The 16,073-nt window shown below is 34.3% G+C and overlaps 6 protein-coding genes and 1 non-coding gene across 7 annotated transcripts; all 7 read right to left on the reverse strand.

The window, feature by feature from the left end:
• Positions 1-323: 323 nt before the first annotated feature.
• mir-1022 lies at positions 324-411 on the reverse strand. The gene has a single exon (NR_024318.2). It is a non-coding gene; the product is annotated as a pre-microRNA mir-1022 (primary transcript).
• A 927-nt stretch (positions 412-1,338) lies between these two features.
• On the reverse strand, positions 1,339-2,544 carry K10C2.8 (DUF19 domain-containing protein). The gene is made up of 3 exons (NM_001129693.4): positions 2,378-2,544; positions 2,108-2,335; positions 1,339-1,648 (listed from the first exon to the last, which is right to left on the reverse strand). Exons 1-3 carry the CDS (start codon positions 2,531-2,533, stop codon positions 1,397-1,399), a joined length of 636 nt encoding a protein of 211 aa, NP_001123165.1. The 5' UTR covers positions 2,534-2,544; the 3' UTR covers positions 1,339-1,396.
• A 1,999-nt stretch (positions 2,545-4,543) lies between these two features.
• Positions 4,544-5,463, reverse strand: K10C2.14 (DUF19 domain-containing protein). Its single transcript, NM_001270114.3, has 3 exons — positions 5,288-5,463; positions 5,055-5,244; positions 4,544-4,830 (listed from the first exon to the last, which is right to left on the reverse strand). The coding sequence occupies exons 1-3, from the start codon at positions 5,447-5,449 to the stop codon at positions 4,826-4,828; spliced, it is 357 nt and encodes a 118-aa protein (NP_001257043.1). The 5' UTR covers positions 5,450-5,463; the 3' UTR covers positions 4,544-4,825.
• A 2,090-nt stretch (positions 5,464-7,553) lies between these two features.
• On the reverse strand, positions 7,554-8,372 carry K10C2.7 (uncharacterized protein). Its single transcript, NM_076680.6, has 3 exons — positions 8,168-8,372; positions 7,895-8,123; positions 7,554-7,848 (listed from the first exon to the last, which is right to left on the reverse strand). Exons 1-2 carry the CDS (start codon positions 8,330-8,332, stop codon positions 8,001-8,003), a joined length of 288 nt encoding a protein of 95 aa, NP_509081.2. The 5' UTR covers positions 8,333-8,372; the 3' UTR covers positions 7,554-7,848; positions 7,895-8,000.
• A 711-nt stretch (positions 8,373-9,083) lies between these two features.
• asp-14 (Peptidase A1 domain-containing protein) lies at positions 9,084-11,563 on the reverse strand. Its single transcript, NM_076681.7, has 7 exons — positions 11,409-11,563; positions 10,465-10,593; positions 10,063-10,199; positions 9,621-10,016; positions 9,416-9,575; positions 9,276-9,360; positions 9,084-9,227 (listed from the first exon to the last, which is right to left on the reverse strand). The coding sequence occupies exons 1-7, from the start codon at positions 11,503-11,505 to the stop codon at positions 9,131-9,133; spliced, it is 1,101 nt and encodes a 366-aa protein (NP_509082.2). The 5' UTR covers positions 11,506-11,563; the 3' UTR covers positions 9,084-9,130.
• An 81-nt stretch (positions 11,564-11,644) lies between these two features.
• Positions 11,645-13,815, reverse strand: fah-1 (Fumarylacetoacetase). Its single transcript, NM_076682.7, has 6 exons — positions 13,724-13,815; positions 13,445-13,671; positions 12,707-12,951; positions 12,505-12,660; positions 12,126-12,379; positions 11,645-12,021 (listed from the first exon to the last, which is right to left on the reverse strand). Exons 1-6 carry the CDS (start codon positions 13,805-13,807, stop codon positions 11,731-11,733), a joined length of 1,257 nt encoding a protein of 418 aa, NP_509083.1. The 5' UTR covers positions 13,808-13,815; the 3' UTR covers positions 11,645-11,730.
• Positions 13,816-14,857: 1,042 nt separating this feature from the next.
• grl-6 (Ground-like domain-containing protein) lies at positions 14,858-15,838 on the reverse strand (the record flags this gene model as incomplete). Its single annotated transcript, NM_076683.2, has 5 exons — positions 14,858-15,117; positions 15,161-15,283; positions 15,328-15,556; positions 15,603-15,760; positions 15,809-15,838. The coding sequence occupies 5 exons, from the start codon at positions 15,836-15,838 to the stop codon at positions 14,935-14,937; spliced, it is 723 nt and encodes a 240-aa protein (NP_509084.1). The 3' UTR covers positions 14,858-14,934.
• Between the last annotated feature and the right edge of the window lie 235 nt (positions 15,839-16,073).

The following is a 16,073-nucleotide window of genomic DNA, read 5'->3' on the forward strand; positions in this document are numbered from 1 at the left end:
AATACGTGACCGGAGGTCCGTACGGAATATATGGCGCCGGGTGAAAAAGTTCTAGTGCATTGTCCAGGCAGCATGTCCAGTAAGTCCAGTAAGTGTCCAGTAAGGCGTCGTCGTCGCTCAGACTCCTCGGACTATGTCGGGCCAACACATTTCAGCGGCGCGCACATCTGCACAATTACGATTACATATTATCGATTTCCAAACTTCAAGCGCATAAAAAAGTTAACTACCCAAACTGCCTGGTTACGAAAATTTTAATATGTTCCAAACCAACACTTTATTAATATTTTCTTCATTTGTCATATCAAGTTATTATTTTTGCTAGCCTTGAACAGCTGGATCATCATTGGACTATCATCTTTATATTGCTTCAAGATGGCGTCCTAACAATGATCTTGCCGATTTTGGACCTTTTTTGTGAATATAGATGCAATATAACATGAAAAGTCGACAGGAGTTGTAAAATAGTAGTTTTGAAGTAAGAATCTTGTGTTTTGAATGCTCAGGGAATGTTTAGTAGCAATAATCATGTCCCATTACAACCCCCAATTTCTCAAGATATGTTTCATAAATTGATATGCATCACACCTGAATTGTGATTCGAAAAGTTCAAGTGAGTTGCAATTAAACAACTTTGCGTGCGAAAGTGGTGAGGGGATATACATTGTGAAAAATGGGAAAACACAATTCATGAGGGACCTCATTAGTACATCAAATGAGCTATGTAGATCATTTTTGCTAGAAAATCGTGGTTGAAAATGTGGATTGAAGAGAACTCAGTTCTAAACCAGAATATTGAAGAAAGAATATTATTTTGTGTTTTCCATTATAAAAAGTTAGAAGGATGTATAGGCCATTGAAAGTATAATGTGCACCAAGAGATCACGCGAGGATAATATATCACATGCGTGACTTAAGAAGGAAGTGAATCAAAAGAAAGATTTAATCCGCTTGGGTGGCACGTTGATGCGTGATCAGAACTATCAGAACAATGAACATTTTGAGATTGACGCTAGAGTTTTTGCTAAAAATTCAAAAAAGACCATTGCAATTACAGAGATCTTAGTGAGAATTATTTTACCAAACTTTCAAAATCGTATGACAAAGCTTCTACCTACTTTTTTATTTGTTGCTCACTAGATACCTGATACCTTGAGCAATTGTAAATTCTTTTGCATTTTTCAGCTTAATTAATTGAAAAGCTCACATTTAATAACTATAGTAGTACAACTTGAAACAACTTAATTGGAGAGACCTAATTTCGGGGCCCCTTTCAAACTTCCGAAAGATATAGATTAGGTAGATGTTTACTTGTGTATGTGTAAACTTAAATTGAAAAAAAATAAATTGATGTTTATTATGCTCCAAACGAGTTTTCACCAAAAACAATTGAAGACTATTGACGGATTTTCGGAAAGTGAGCATTGTCATATTGTGACATTTCCCAGAGAAGTGCGGTGGTACGAAGAGCTTCTGATATGTTTCTACGATTTTCGTCACAACACTCGTATATTGTTTCCAGATGTTTGTCTACGCAAGATACCACGTCATAGCGGTGTTCGTGTAGCGATTCCAACTCTTTTAGAGTGTTGTTCTGATTCAAGTCATAGTGTTTTGATAAACATCCACTGTATTGAAACACATTACCCTTAAACACGTAATTTCATGAAATAAAACTGCAAAAATTTTTGTCGACTTATTTGTTGATATTGTTTTTATTCTAAACGTCTAAACTATATTAACAAAAAAAAATTCTAGCTATGCCTTGAAACGTTGTCTGAACATTGTCTAAATACACTAAAATTATAGAAAATCGTATCAAAAAATTAAAAATGTACGAAAATTTCTGTCAAAGCTTTAGTGAAATGGCTGAATGTTGGAAACTGTTATACATAAATGTATATAACATTTGTACACTTTTTCGAGAGTGTTAATATAATTTTCGTACTATTTACTTTTGCACAAAAAGTTGCGCTTTTTTGATTACGTCTTGAATTTTGAGAATTCGCCGCACCTTCTCAGCTAACTTTAGCAACTTCTTTGATTTCAATTTCTAAAGGGTAGGTTGAGAAGTTGTTGCAAACTGTCGAGACAGTTTTATGATTACCTTCATCGTACAGTCAGAAGAATGTTGGATGCTTTTTGAAATAAACATTGACGCTTCTGCAATATGCTTCAGACGCAATTGAGGTGAGCAAGTATATAATGTTAGCTGCTCAGTGAAGCATCTTGACAATTGTTGATATTGGCTAACAGAGTAACTTAAGTGATAAGCCATGCCTTCCGGTGTAGTAAGGTTATACATGATTCCACGGTATCTAGGATCCATGACTGACTAAATTAAAGTTTTCAAATATAATCAAAATAGGACACTTACTTTTCCACTTGCAACACACTCTTCCAGTTGTTTTTGACTCTGTTCAGTTTCGCATTTTGGTGATAATACCTTTTTTTCTATCACGGCAAATCCAATATCGACAAATAATGCATTAGTATATAAACTTACAATGAGAATCAAAAATATAGAAAACATATAGAGAATGTGTTATTAATACATATCATCGTCTTTTATAATAAAAAGTTACTTTTTTGAACAATTATAAAAACAGTTTTTTTTTTGTATTTTTTTTTGTAATATTCTATATAACAATAAACCATTATATTAATATTACTGGCTTTTTGTTGTATTCATTCAAATAAAATTTGAAAATTCAAAAGGAGAATCAATCATCATAACGACAACGAGACAGATGATACTAATAACAATATCTTTTTTATAATATTAGGTCTCCAAATAAGTTCCGGGTCAAAAATCATAACTTTGTTCGCTGCGTATCGATTTTTATGAAACTGTGGGAATTTATGTTATCAACCATGATCTTTCATTTGACAATAGTCACAAAATTTTTTGGCAGTCCGAAGTGCCCTAACTCGGAGCCAATTTTTTCAGGCATTTTTCAGATCTCGCTTCTTTTCAGGTTAGTTTAGTACACAGTGTAAGAAAACAAGACAAGTTTGAAAAAAAATCCGTCCAAAAAAAAAAAAATTTTTGTCGGTCGGCAAAAAATCTTCAAAAAAAATTTTGTCGAAAATTCTTGATTTTTTATACAAAAATGATGTAATCATGTGCAAACTAATTTTACACATACAAAACATTTGAGTATGATATTTGGATCTCGAGAAATACTCGACGCACTAAATTGAAATGTTTTGTATGTGTAAAAATAGTTTGCACATGGTTACATCATTTTTGTATAAAAAATCAAGAATTTTCGACAAAATTTTTTTTGAAGATGTTTTGACGACCGACAAAAATTTTTTTTTGGACGGATTTTTTTCCAAACTTTTCTTGTTTTCTTACATTGTGTACTGAACTAACCTGAAAAGAAGCGAGATCTGAAAAATGCCTGAAAAAATTGGCTCCGAGTTAGGGCACTTCGGACGGCCAAAAAATTTTGTGACTATTGTCAAATGAAAGATCATGGTTGATAACATAAATTCCCACAGTTTCATAAAAATCGATACGCAGCGAACAAAGTTATGATTTTTGACCCGGAACTTATTTGGAGACCTAATATATATTTTTTTTCAAAGAAATAATAGGCACATTGAAAAATTGGGCTAAAATATCCAGTGCATTTTTCAGATCATTTGTAAGTCTGAAACTGAATTATTGAACAGTTCTATTAAACTGTAATTGTTAATGAATCTTGATGAAATTAGTTGAAAATCGAGAAGCTAGTACAAGAAAAACGCTATGTAAATTCAGAGTTTTATACCTAAAATGTAAACGCAATCAAAAGTTTAACCGAGCAAAAGCTTCTATCAAATATCAAATTACCGATTTCAACAAAGTGATATTTCACAAAAAATATCAATTGGAAATTTAAAGTATGGGTTTGTAATTTCGACAGTTACTTGATGCGCTGGGTGGTACTATTCAATACATATCCTTTTGCACATTTGCAAAGAGCTTTTTTGCCAACGTAGTTATCAAGTTAGCTTTGAACAGTATATCGAGTTAATCAAGCTGTCTGGTTGTTCAACAATTTTGAGATCATAAAACTGAGTCCGTACGAGAGAGCATTTATTTACGAGAATAATAGGGCAGGATCAAAGTTCAGAATTGTTGAAGAAAAGTTTCAGTTCTGAAACAAAAGAAAAAATATATACAACTTCTCAAAACTTCTGAAATTCAAATTGTCTAAAACACTTTTACAACTTTTATTTCAAACAACTTTAAACTAACAAAGTAAGTATATCCGTTGAAGAAAATAGTGATTGAAAAACCGACGCTGTGAAACTATTCCGTCATAAGATACACACATTGAATAACTCCGTAAACATCGTTCAAAATTTGACTGTATTTCCAGTTTTAGATTCCAATGAAAATTTATTCCAAATTCCAAAAAAACTTTTTCAAAACTAAACACCCAAACTTTAAAAAAAATCTTTTTCACTAAAAAAATCCAGGAGGCAACGAATTTTTTTGTACGGAAAAAAATTACAATTGTGTTTTCAAAGAGCCGTGTTAAAATGATAATTATATGAACATGTAATTTATTCAAGCCATTTCAAAAAATAAACTCATTAATGTTGTTTAATAATGGCATATCTGGATATATCCCAAAGTGAAGCTGTAGTATGAATAGCCAAAGATACTTTCCTTCTATTGTTTGATGTGTATTTTGTTTTTACGTAGCCGTCAACGCAATTGATAATTTGTTCCATGTTCTTGTGCAACACTTCCAACTCCTTCAATGTATCGCTTCTTTCAAACGGATAGGAGTATGATAGGCATTCAGAGTATTTATTAACAAAACTATCATCCTGAATTTGCAAAATCCAGAAGTGTTAAAAGATTGCCAAGATTTCATTGAAATACCCAAAAAGTTGATTTCAAGAAACGGACTGAATCGAATTGTGCGTTTCATTATTTGCGAGAATTTTTTTTTAATTGTAATTGCAAAGAAGTTTTTGAGTTTTGAAATTTAAATCACAGACGAAATAATATTTTGGCAAAATACATTAACTCGTAAAACATTTATCCCAACCTGTATAAAAGGGTTCATCAACGACATAACCGTGTTTTGAATGTCGAGAACACTCATCAATCATCTTCGAAAAACATTCCATTTCAAAGTAGTGCTGTTCCATGCAATATTTGATACTATAATACATCGTCAAGTAATCTGATATTCTTAACCTTCCATTCAAAGCAAAAATTCTTTTTTGATAAAATTGCTGAATACGAGTTATTATATATTGTTTTAGCTTTCAAACAAACTCTTGCTGGAGCAACGCACGCTTCCATTTTTGATTGAAGTTGAGCATTATCGCATTTGTAAGTTGAATTTAAATTCATTTCCATTATTGTTAATCCATAATCAAAAAGACCGGCATTTACAGCGACAGGAAGGACAAAAATAGCGAGAATTGAATGAAGCATTTTTAGAATGGTTCAAATTATTAAATGTTATTTATTTTTATATCATCTCAAAATTCATAGTTATTGTCGATATGACAAAAGGACATAAAAAAACTCAAAGTTTTCATTATTTATTCTGAAGTTGTTTGATGTATGGTGAATAACTCACCAACAATGAAAATTTAAAAAAAACAAATTCAATGTAAGAAAACATTTTTACTTTTTTGAATGTAACAAATGACAAAAAAGCAGTTGAAACAAATTTCTACTGGACTTCTCCTGGACTATGACGTTCAATAACAAAGTAACAGTGCTGCTGGATCCTCAATTGAACAAAATTGAAAATTGCCCGAAACGACCAAATTTGACAATTTTCAGGCGCTCTGAAATAGACAGGTTGACAAAATTTGTAAGCATTGGAAGCTCCTGATCCTCTACTCTTCTTTTAATAATTAACAAATATAAATTCTAAAATTAGGCGGTAAATGCGAAACGTACACCAAAAATTATGGGATAATTGACAATTTCCCATTTGATATTAATAACCGTTTTTTGTTCTTATCATCTACAAACATTAAGGCAAATTGTTAATTCAGAAAAAAATGTAAGCGGAAAAGTTTTTTTTTTAGAAAATATCAACTTGCTGTATAAATTTGCAAATTTGACTGTTTTGCTTGAAACAAACAATATTTTAAATTCCCTTCTGATTAACTGTATTCAACGAACCGGTCCCCAACAATTGCTGGATCCCACCTGGGATAGTATGTCGCTCAGGATTTCAGATAATCTGCCGAAAATATAGCTTAATTTTATTTGTGCACTACACACGTTTTCTTCATTGCTTGCACATAAATGCAAACCAGACACTGCAGATGAAATCATTGACAGTTCTTGATAACCAATTTGTTTTTCTGTCAAGTTGCTTTGAATTCTGTGATTATCCACTAATGATTTCTGAACTGTTCACACTACATTATATGTATATTGTTGCTCACTTAGTTTATTGTAAACTTACAAAACCGTAGCAGTGCATTATTTGAAATTAGTCTGCTCCGTTTTGTACTCACACTCTTGAAAGAATAGGTATTTTATAAAATCGCTTTGAAGAAGGTCTAATGCATAATCAATAACTCCTGCATTAACTTGAGCCAGAAAGCACAGAAAAAGTATTATTCGCATGGTGAAAAATGTACCAAATTGCTGCTCTCATATGTATTGGGTTATTGTCACTTTTTCATTGTGATTTACAATGCTGGCACAAGAAGCTTTTGAAATGAACAGTATATAATTAATAATTGTGAATTCAACTGGCTCTTTGTGATATTTCAATATCACACAGAAAAAATCATATTGTATTTTATATACCATTCAGTTTATTTATTATATACAGAAGTTCATATTACAGTCATTGTTCCCGACATCAAACATTAGTTCCATTCTGCCTTGTCCGTTATAACGCAACTATTGAAACTGTCAAAAATTATGTGTTCTTAGAATTTTCAATTATATCAATGTGAATATTGATGTTCATAAATTCAAACTTCTTTTTACTTTACATATTATTTTAGATCAAGAAGAGAGTAACCTTCACAACAGTATTTTAAACTCAATATTGCGATTTTTCACTTCTTCGGAATACCTACAGTATGTTTTTTGAAATCACTAAAAATTTGTTAATTTCAGTTGAAAACATTGTATCTGACACTCAATATTTTATATCAGATGAAAACATCATATTTGACGCAAAATTTTTATTTCATTTAAAAACATCATATCTGACGCGCAATTTGTTTTGTTTAAGTGGAAAACATCATATTTGGCGAGCAATGTTTCATATCAGTTAAAACATCACGGTATTTGTAAAGTTTTAACACGTAAAGCTGAAATAAAGTACTAGCATGTTTTGGACACTTTTTTAAAATATTGCAACAATAAACTAATTGTTTTAAAGCAAGTGTTTTCAAATTGTTTCCTTTTGCTGCATTGGCTCTATTTTCACACATTCCGAAATGTCGACGATGACAAAGTGCATATTCAAATTTTAGAGAAGCAGTTAAAAAGTATATTTTGCAAATCGTATTTGTTCCGTGAAATTTATCATTATTCGGTGTATATTCAATATGTGTTGAAATGCTCGATTATTCATTATTTAACATCTCATATAGTGTCAACAACGAAGAGAATTAGTTGCAATTGTGATCAGGATTGAGCATATTATACAAATTTACAATTTTGTTCACGATTGTTGCGACTTCGTGCCGATTTTTTTTGTTGCATCCTTGAGAAGATTCCATGTGTTGATCTAAGCAGGTGACAATTGCGTCTTGATTTTGACGGAGAACGTCCAACTCTTTTAGAGTATTTCTATTTGTTAATCCATAATTGTTTGAGCAAGAAACGTATTGGTGATATAGCTCGTCCTGAACAATCATTTTACATACACCAAAAAAACCATTTTAAAAGTACCTCTTTCCAACAGTCACTCGGACTCATTTCTGTGGAAAAGCTATGAACGATTTCAGTGATTTTAGAGGTAATTTCATGAATTTTTATTTGTGCACTACACACATTTTCATTGTTTTTTTGTACATAATGACATCCATCTCACTACATTATTAAGTGAAAGCAGCTCTTCATGAAGAGTTGGTTGTCTTGTTGAGTTGTTTTGATAGTTTTGGATAATCGCCAAACTTTTCTGAAATATTTTACTGTCACCAACTTATTTTCTGGGAAACTTACTGAAAATGAGCTGCCGCAATTTTGGAATTGAGTTTGCTCCTTTACGTCTTTACATTCGTAATTTAGTTGGTCTTTTATAGCAGCCATGTTCACAATGTCGGTTGCTATGTCAACCACTCTGGCATTAGCTTGAGCTAAAAAAACCGCAACAAGTATAATTAGCATGGTGAAGATTTTAATGAATTGTTGCAAGACAGGTTCTTATATAGTTATGTGTTTCAAGCAGTATTTATGAGACAGTTTGAGTCACAATACAAAACAGACAATGTAACAAATAAATCGTTTTGAATATGTCGGGTGATGTTTGATGATCTTTTTTATTAAATGGAAAATGTCATTTTGTATTTTATGACAACCATACAGTAATTGTTAGATGTGAATGTTTACATTAAAAAATGATCATTCGATACAATGAGTCAAACTTCGTCAGTCATTATCCAATAAGCTTTAGAACAGAATAATGATATGTTTTTACTAACATTTCTACTGATAATTTTTAAATAGAAAAATTTTTTAGTCCCTTTTGTTTGTTTGACGTTATTTGGACCGACCGGTTGCACATGCAACAGCGAATGCTTTAACTAGCCTACTATGTTTAACTTCTTCCAACCGCCCTATGTAGAATCTGCTTCTAACTACATAGTAGGCAAGTTAGTTCGTTTCAACATTCAGAAAATGATCAGTTTTGGAAAGTTTAAGATACTTTCTTCGAAATCTTTGTATATTTGAGAATATAAAACGTTCTGAAAGTTTGGGAAAGTTTTTGAAACACTCTAGAACTTTGTAGAACATTACTATGTGTAGATCAGAAATACTATCAAATATGTTCTTAAACCCATTCCCAACTATCCCAATAGTCTTACAATGTTTTCAGAAATTTCTCAAATGAATCTGAATATGAACCGCATAACGGCACTTTTTAAATTTAATGATTTATTTTTATTCCACTTTCAAATATTAACACTAATCTTGGAGAAGCGCTGGAGTGAACCCGACTCTTTGCATGATTGGATCGAAATATGTGCAACGTCCACGATACAATGGAAGACCGAGAATGATTCTGAAAAATTTTTGCATGATTCAATCCATCTTCTCAATCATTCCTTACCTATCAGTGGTTGGAATAATTTGGAGTCTACATGTTCCGAAGAAGCTAATAACAAGATCTCTTTCCGTAATTGAGACTGTTGTACCTGAAAATAGAGCAATTATGTAAAACAAGTGGAAGGTACACTGAAATCGACATACCAGAAACAAATCCAAAAGTGAGGGTGATCTTAGTGTTACATGGAACAATTGTTGGGTAGATAGCATTCATAACGTTTGTGCTGATGCCAAGGGAGTCAAACACCTGGCTAATGTAAGTTTTTGGAAGTCCAATTTGGGCGGTGGTGGTGTCAAGGTAAGTCTGAAATTTATATTTGTTGATACATAAGAGATGCAATAAACTCACTTGAATGTACTTGTTGTTGGAGTTGGTGGCGGATGATCCTACAACTTTGAAGGAAGACATCGTGAGTTGGTATGCATATGCAGAAGCCAATGGGACGTATGTTGGGTTTGGAGCACAGTGCACTGGATCAAATCCTCCGTAGTAAATAACTCCGTGGGTTCCGAGATCATCAGTTTGGTTGAAGTGCTCGAGCCAGATGGAGTAGAATGTGCCCGAAATGTCTCCAGCGTTAACACCTTGAACGAATGGTGAGTTTCCACCGATTTGCGATGAGGCTGTGAATCCCAATCCCAAAATTCCATCAGCACCCAATCCATCCATCAAAAGTCCGAGGTCGGTAGCTTGCATAAACTTCACGCCTGGAATGGTGATCAAATCAGTTTTGCGGTCTCCGATCTGGAAAAAAATTGTTAGGACTTAAAAAACAAATTGAAAGTATTACCACAACAGTGTCTTTTGCATCAAATCCTTGGAAAGTTCCAAGATTATTCTTGTACGTGTACTTATTTCCATATGCATAGTAAGACGACGACTTTGCTTGGTTGAATCTTCTCTTGTTGTAGCAATTATTTGCGGTCTCTGAAACATTTTCCAGTTTGTATCTTTTTCACTCTTATCAGTAGTGTGGAGTTTTCAAAATTAGGAATGTTATGTGCACTAAGTGATAGTCTTTGACCGATAATCAACATAAAAAACGATTTTAGTGCCGATATAATAGGGCAAATTGTCAGCAAAAGCTGACAAAAACTGTCATCATTTCGTGATTATGTTCGAGATGTTTTATACATTTAAAAGTCGTAAAACTATCAAATTGCAATCAAGAAAGCGATTGGTTGAAACTCACTGCAACTCATATCTGGAATAACAATGTCAGCGGTCGAAGTGTCAATGACAACAGTGAAAAGTTGTCCTGGTGTTCCCATGGTCAAGTTAGCAACGAAGAAGGTTGAGGTTTGCTCCAGAGTTTGTCCTCCTGGAATTAAACTTCAGTTTTGAAAATCTAAGGAACTTGTGTATTATATACCAAAAGTAATTTTCAGTACAAAACAATTCACTAGTGGAATGTAATAGATTTAGAAAACCATTATTCCTAACAAGGGAAGGCTCTGAACTCGTTATCGGACTTCGTTACGCCACTATATACATTCGATAGAGAATAGTTACAGATGATCACTCCAAAAATTTAGCTGCTTCAGAGCAGGTTTGATCAAGTTACGACATTTTGAAAGTGCCAAAATACCCCTTTTTAAAAATTCCAAAAAAATCAAAAAAAAAAAGTTTTTTTCTAAAAGTTGATATAAAATGTTTTCAAATAGTTGGAAATGATGGAAAAATCATACCACACAAGTTTCAGTTCATAATTCTCAAAACAACCAATATATAATTGGAAATCAACCGCAACATTGTGTTTGTAAGTTATAAGCTTTATTCTAAGTTAAATACATTCTACTCAATGTCGTAAAGGAAATAATGTTTGTTCATTCACTGTACATTTTATGTGGCTTCGGGATATATATATACGTGCTCTTAAAACAACTTACCGCTCTCCACTATTATTACTCCCAGTTACGTGTCTATCCCTATTTTGAATAAAATATAACGTTAATGTACCATTAAATGTTCATGTTCAATCAAACGTGATCGAAATTTTTATACGCTTCGGAAAATAATTCAAAAAAAAAATCAAAAATAATGCTTAAATGTTCATTTTAAATTTTGTAAAGGCTTCCATTTACAAACACCAAATTTCACTTTATCTGAAACAAATCTGTAAATTCTCATACTCACCTTTGGTAATGTTGGTAACTGCAGCATGAACTTTGAAAGGAATCACAAAAGCTGAGGTCGAGGCCACAAAGGCCAAAAGCAAGATTGTCTTGATCATGATTGAACTGAGAATGATTTCCAAGCAACCAGCTCTCCTATTTATTCGCTCATGCTTTGAACTGATAACATAGAAACCAAAAAATCGTGACAAACCCCTATCATTTTCGACACTGCACACTTCCACTTTCATCACTTTTCGTGGGCTTCAGAACTTTATTCGACGAGATACTACTAACAAACGAGAGAATGAAACAAAAAGCAAAACGATTTAATTACGATGATTTTAGATATCGGCTGGCAGGACTTTTCCGCGGCACTCTCCGAAACCAATTCTGACTCCATTCTTTTCACAAACTCCAGAAAGGTTGACCTCATCTCCGTCCTTTAAGAACTTTCGGATTTCTGAGCCAACTGGAACTTCTTTGGCTCCGCGCCACGAAAGCTCGAGCATGGATCCATATGCACCTTCTTCTGGTCCAGATACAGTTCCTGATCCCAAAAGATCTCCAGCGCGGAGGTTGCATCCATTGACGGTGTGGTGAGCAAGTTGTTGTTTTAGAGTCCAATACAAATGCTAGAAATTACAGTATTGTAGTTGAGAAAACCTTAACGAGCGTTTATGATCCAATTTACAGTGAACAGTGTAGATAATATCGTTTCTACTAAACTTGAACATACCTTGAAGTTAGTTTTACAGACAATATGGTCCACAGCATCTCCTTCTGGACGGATACTGACGGCCAAATTGATGTCAAGGGTAAATGGGTCATCGTGATGGAGATATGCTGGTGGAACTGGATCTTGTACTGGATTCTCAACAAAGTATGGACGAAGAGCTTCAATTGAGACGACCCATGGAGAAACAGTTGTGGCAAAGGATTTAGCAAGGAATGGGCCGAGTGGAACGTATTCCCAAGCTTGGATATCGCGAGCTGGAAAAGTTTTTTTTCGGATGAGTATGGAGCAAACTTGAAAATAACTACTGTTGAATTTTCTTGTCACCAAAATGTCGAGTTTAAATGTTTTTGTTTGATATTTAATTAACATCGTTACTCACCACTCCAGTCGTTCATGAGCACAACTCCAAAGATACGATCCTCAGCCTTCTCGATTGGAACACGAGTTCCCAATTCATTTTCTGGACCTCCCACAAAGAACGCCATCTCGAGCTCAAAGTCCATAAGCTTTGATGGACCAAACGATGGAACCTCAGCTGAAAGCGGACACATTTGCATTATTGGTGCAAATCTAAATCTTACCATCTGGGGCCTTAGTTTGTCCAACTGGTCTTTTCAAGTCTGTTCCAGATACAACGATTGATGAAGCTCTTCCGTGGTATCCGACCGGAAGCCACTTCCAGTTTGGCATCAGAGCATTTTCCTTTCCACGGAACATGATTCCGACGTTGGTGGCGTGATGGATGGAGGAGTAGAAATCGGTGTAATCTCCGATTTGAGCTGGAAGGTGCATTGTAGCATCGGATTGAGCGACAAGAGCCCGGCTTCTGTAAATAAAAACATAAGAATATTATTACAAAGTTTCTTGGTTGTTTTAAACAGAGTTATATGTAAGTTGTGCGCAAAACGTACAAAGCTTCTAATTACAGTATGAGATTTCAATTTATAAATCAAAAATTAATATAAAAATGTAGGTTTTTCTCGATTTTGAAATAGATTTTTTTAAAAATAATGCCTACAAGTCGCCAACAAAGTTTAACGATATATTTAAAGTCAAATGAAGTATTTCAAAAACTTTGACGGGTTTCCAGGCGTTCTCAATAAAATAATTTTTTTCAGATTGACCGAACATTTTCACATACTTCTATATACATTTCAACTTGCCAACTTGCTGCACAGTATTGATTCAACTTTGCAATTATAAACTAACGATAAAAATTAAAACTTGTGAAATAGTTGTTTAGATTTGGTTAGTAGATTATCAGACACACTTTGTACTACTTTTTAACTTTTTCAAATTTGTTTTGCCAACTTATTCACCTCAAATGAGCGTTATCCCTAAGAACAGCACAATCCTCTGAGAGCAGTTGTTGGATTCTTGCACGAGCTTCCAACCAGGCTGGACGTGGCAGTGCCATGAACGCGTTCAATGTGCTCTGCTTGAAAACATCCTGATGTGCCTTCAATTGAGGTCCGTCAAAAAGATTGGCAATTTCTGCCAAGTTGAGGATTTGATCTCCAATTGCAACTCCAATGTGGCGGGAAGACTGAAAATATTTAGTTTAATTTTGCTTTAGAAATAATTATTTATACACTTACGTCAGCCTTTGTTGAGAAAACACCATACGGTAAGTTTTGAATTGGGAAATCCGAGTTTTGAGGAACAGAAACGAAGGATTTCATGATTTAGCCTGCAAAGCAATACAAGTTTTGAAAAATGGAGTTGAGTAGACAGCAGTCTGTTATGTCTCCGAAACTGTACACGCATGCGGCGTTGAAACAGAAAATAGCATACAGGTTGGAGAGGGTGCTAGTGACAAATACAAAAAGGAGTCGTACACGCATAGGCCAAGGTCGATACACGACTAAACGACCACCAATAAAAACAAAACGATAACCAAAAAAAATGACTGCACACAGACAGTGACAATGACAGATGTGCACCACTGAAACCGCTATATAAGGTCTCACAAATCTAATTGAAAAGATAAGATGATGATAGTGACGTCAATTGGATAAAACAATAGAGTATATCAGATAAGTTTTGACAAGAGAGAGAAAACTACATTGGATGCAAATTGAATTGCGAAACAGTCACGTGATGATTTTTTCTTGAATGTTTGGATGGCATTATTCTATAGTTGTTTGTTTGCATTGGCAATGATACTGTTTCATGAATAAAAAGCAAGTAGGAGTATGACGATTTTAAAGAGTGGAGAACTAGTGTTTTTTAGAGTTGCTTATGTTTATAATATAGAAATCTCAATTCCATGAAGATAAATTGCTACTAAAACGCTTTTTATATCAGAAGAAAAACGGTCTCTAGCAATTTGTATCTTAGAAAACTCTTACCACCATTTCGAGTAGAGAAAACGTTTCACAATCGGATGTAGGTTTTTAACCTGTAGATTTCAGATCACCACAGCCTGCTGAGCAGGTCAAAAGTTGTAACTTAAAGGTGAGTTGTATTGTTAAATATTATCGGTAATTGATAAACAGGTACGGCGAGTGAAATGGTCAAAAAAATATAAAAATAATTTATTTCTATAATAAAGGGTTGTAATACACAAGAAACATTTTTTAAGGTTAAACATTTTGAAAATACAAACACCAACAGCGATGAACTATTGAATTAACACTTTCTCTACTGTCGTTGAGTATAAGTGTTAGTTTCAAACTTTTTATATCTTGTTGGATTTTGCTTTTACGAAATCAAATTGAATTAAAAACTTTCAAAAAATTAATTTATTGAAGCCAGTAGTGGACAGAAAAAGCAGGAAATACAGACAAAAAAAAAACACCAAATAAGTTTATTGCAATGGTTTGAATGCATAACAGGTGACATCTTCCTTAAATGCTTGGCAGAATGTATCGGTATGAGCTATGTAACTGAATTCTCCTGTACCACAAATAACGTTCACCTCATGGCCTAGTGTTTCTTCGGCAATTTTCTGAATGTTCCTCTTTGATTCACTTGCATCTTCGCTAATATTCTGAAAAGAGAGTAGGCTTGACGTGCAAAACGAGTGTACTCACATCAAGGATAATGTTTTTCAGTTCGGAACTGTTACACGAAGGGTCGATTGTTTTGGCTGCAAATGCGGCGCGTCTCACACTTTTGTACTTGCATGGCGATGAGCAGCCACAGCAACAATCGTTCTGAAATGATATTTTCTTAAAGGTTCTTTCAAAAATCTACCAACCTGAGCTGGAATTCTGACTGATGGTACAACTGCACCACCTCCACATCCTCCAGCTGTTGGCATTGGCTGAGGCATCATTGGCTGATAGTACTGGGGAACATATGATGGGTAGAACGATGGTCGTTGCATCATACACGGGCAAGATGGTCTCGGCATTGGTGGAGGTGGTGGAGGGCATGGCATTGGCGGTGGTGGAGGCGGAGGACAAATTGGTGGTGGTGGACAGAATCTGTGAACAAGCATGTGAATATTCTAGGTTTATTGCTGAAACTTACTGAGCCGGGCATGGTGGAGGTGGAGGACAGACTGGCATTGGCATCGGCATTGGCATCGGTGCAGCACATGGCATTCTTGGTTGGCACATTGGAGTCGGGCATCCTCCACACCCTCCTCTACCAAATGGGTACTGAGCAAAGGCAAAATGAAATGAAATCTGAAAATCCGAATGAGTAAAAGAGATATTCGATGATTCATTGCTTACCAAGAAAACTGCAACCGACAAAGTACTCATATTGCGCAAATATGGAATGGAAGTGGAAGAAGCTATGGTTTCCGACCACACACGCGGATATTTATACTACTTCGCACGTGCAACTGGTTTTTTGGGGGAAATTCTGAGTTTCAAGAAGATGCTGTGACCTTTAGAAGCTTTTCGATATTGAATCATATTGTGTTCTCAATGTTTCAAGTACGGGAAAAATGGAAAGAATTATTAAAATGCAAAAAGTTGAAGGTTGAATATTACC

This window comes from Caenorhabditis elegans, chromosome X, assembly GCF_000002985.6.
Source record: "Caenorhabditis elegans chromosome X".
Lineage (NCBI taxonomy): Eukaryota > Metazoa > Nematoda > Chromadorea > Rhabditida > Rhabditidae > Caenorhabditis > Caenorhabditis elegans.

Excerpts from the sequence above, each read along its gene's own strand:
- K10C2.8 (NM_001129693.4), bottom strand. The coding sequence starts at position 2,533 with ATGTTTTCTATATTTTTGATTCTCATTGTAAGTTTATATACTAATGCA. Across the intron at positions 2,336-2,377 it reads AGTGTGTTGCAAGTGGAAAA|TCAGTCATGGATCCTAGATA; the intron begins GTAAGTGTCCTA and ends ACTTTAATTTAG. Across the intron at positions 1,649-2,107 it reads CTTCTGACTGTACGATGAAG|GGTAATGTGTTTCAATACAG; the intron begins GTAATCATAAAA and ends TACGTGTTTAAG.
- K10C2.14 (NM_001270114.3), bottom strand. The coding sequence starts at position 5,449 with ATGCTTCATTCAATTCTCGCTATTTTTGTCCTTCCTGTCGCTGTAAAT. Across the intron at positions 5,245-5,287 it reads CGTGCGTTGCTCCAGCAAGA|CAATTTTATCAAAAAAGAAT; the intron begins GTTTGTTTGAAA and ends ACTCGTATTCAG.
- K10C2.7 (NM_076680.6), bottom strand. The coding sequence starts at position 8,332 with ATGCTAATTATACTTGTTGCGGTTTTTTTAGCTCAAGCTAATGCCAGA. Across the intron at positions 8,124-8,167 it reads ATTGCGGCAGCTCATTTTCA|AAAAGTTTGGCGATTATCCA; the intron begins GTAAGTTTCCCA and ends AAAATATTTCAG.
- asp-14 (NM_076681.7), bottom strand. The coding sequence starts at position 11,505 with ATGATCAAGACAATCTTGCTTTTGGCCTTTGTGGCCTCGACCTCAGCT. Across the intron at positions 10,594-11,408 it reads AGTTACCAACATTACCAAAG|GAGGACAAACTCTGGAGCAA; the intron begins GTGAGTATGAGA and ends GTTTAATTCCAG. Across the intron at positions 9,576-9,620 it reads CCAACAACAAGTACATTCAA|ACTTACCTTGACACCACCAC; the intron begins GTGAGTTTATTG and ends TATAAATTTCAG.
- fah-1 (NM_076682.7), bottom strand. The coding sequence starts at position 13,807 with ATGAAATCCTTCGTTTCTGTTCCTCAAAACTCGGATTTCCCAATTCAA. Across the intron at positions 12,952-13,444 it reads AGGGATAACGCTCATTTGAG|AAGCCGGGCTCTTGTCGCTC; the intron begins GTGAATAAGTTG and ends TTTTATTTACAG. Across the intron at positions 12,022-12,125 it reads TCTGTAAAACTAACTTCAAG|CATTTGTATTGGACTCTAAA; the intron begins GTATGTTCAAGT and ends TGTAATTTCTAG.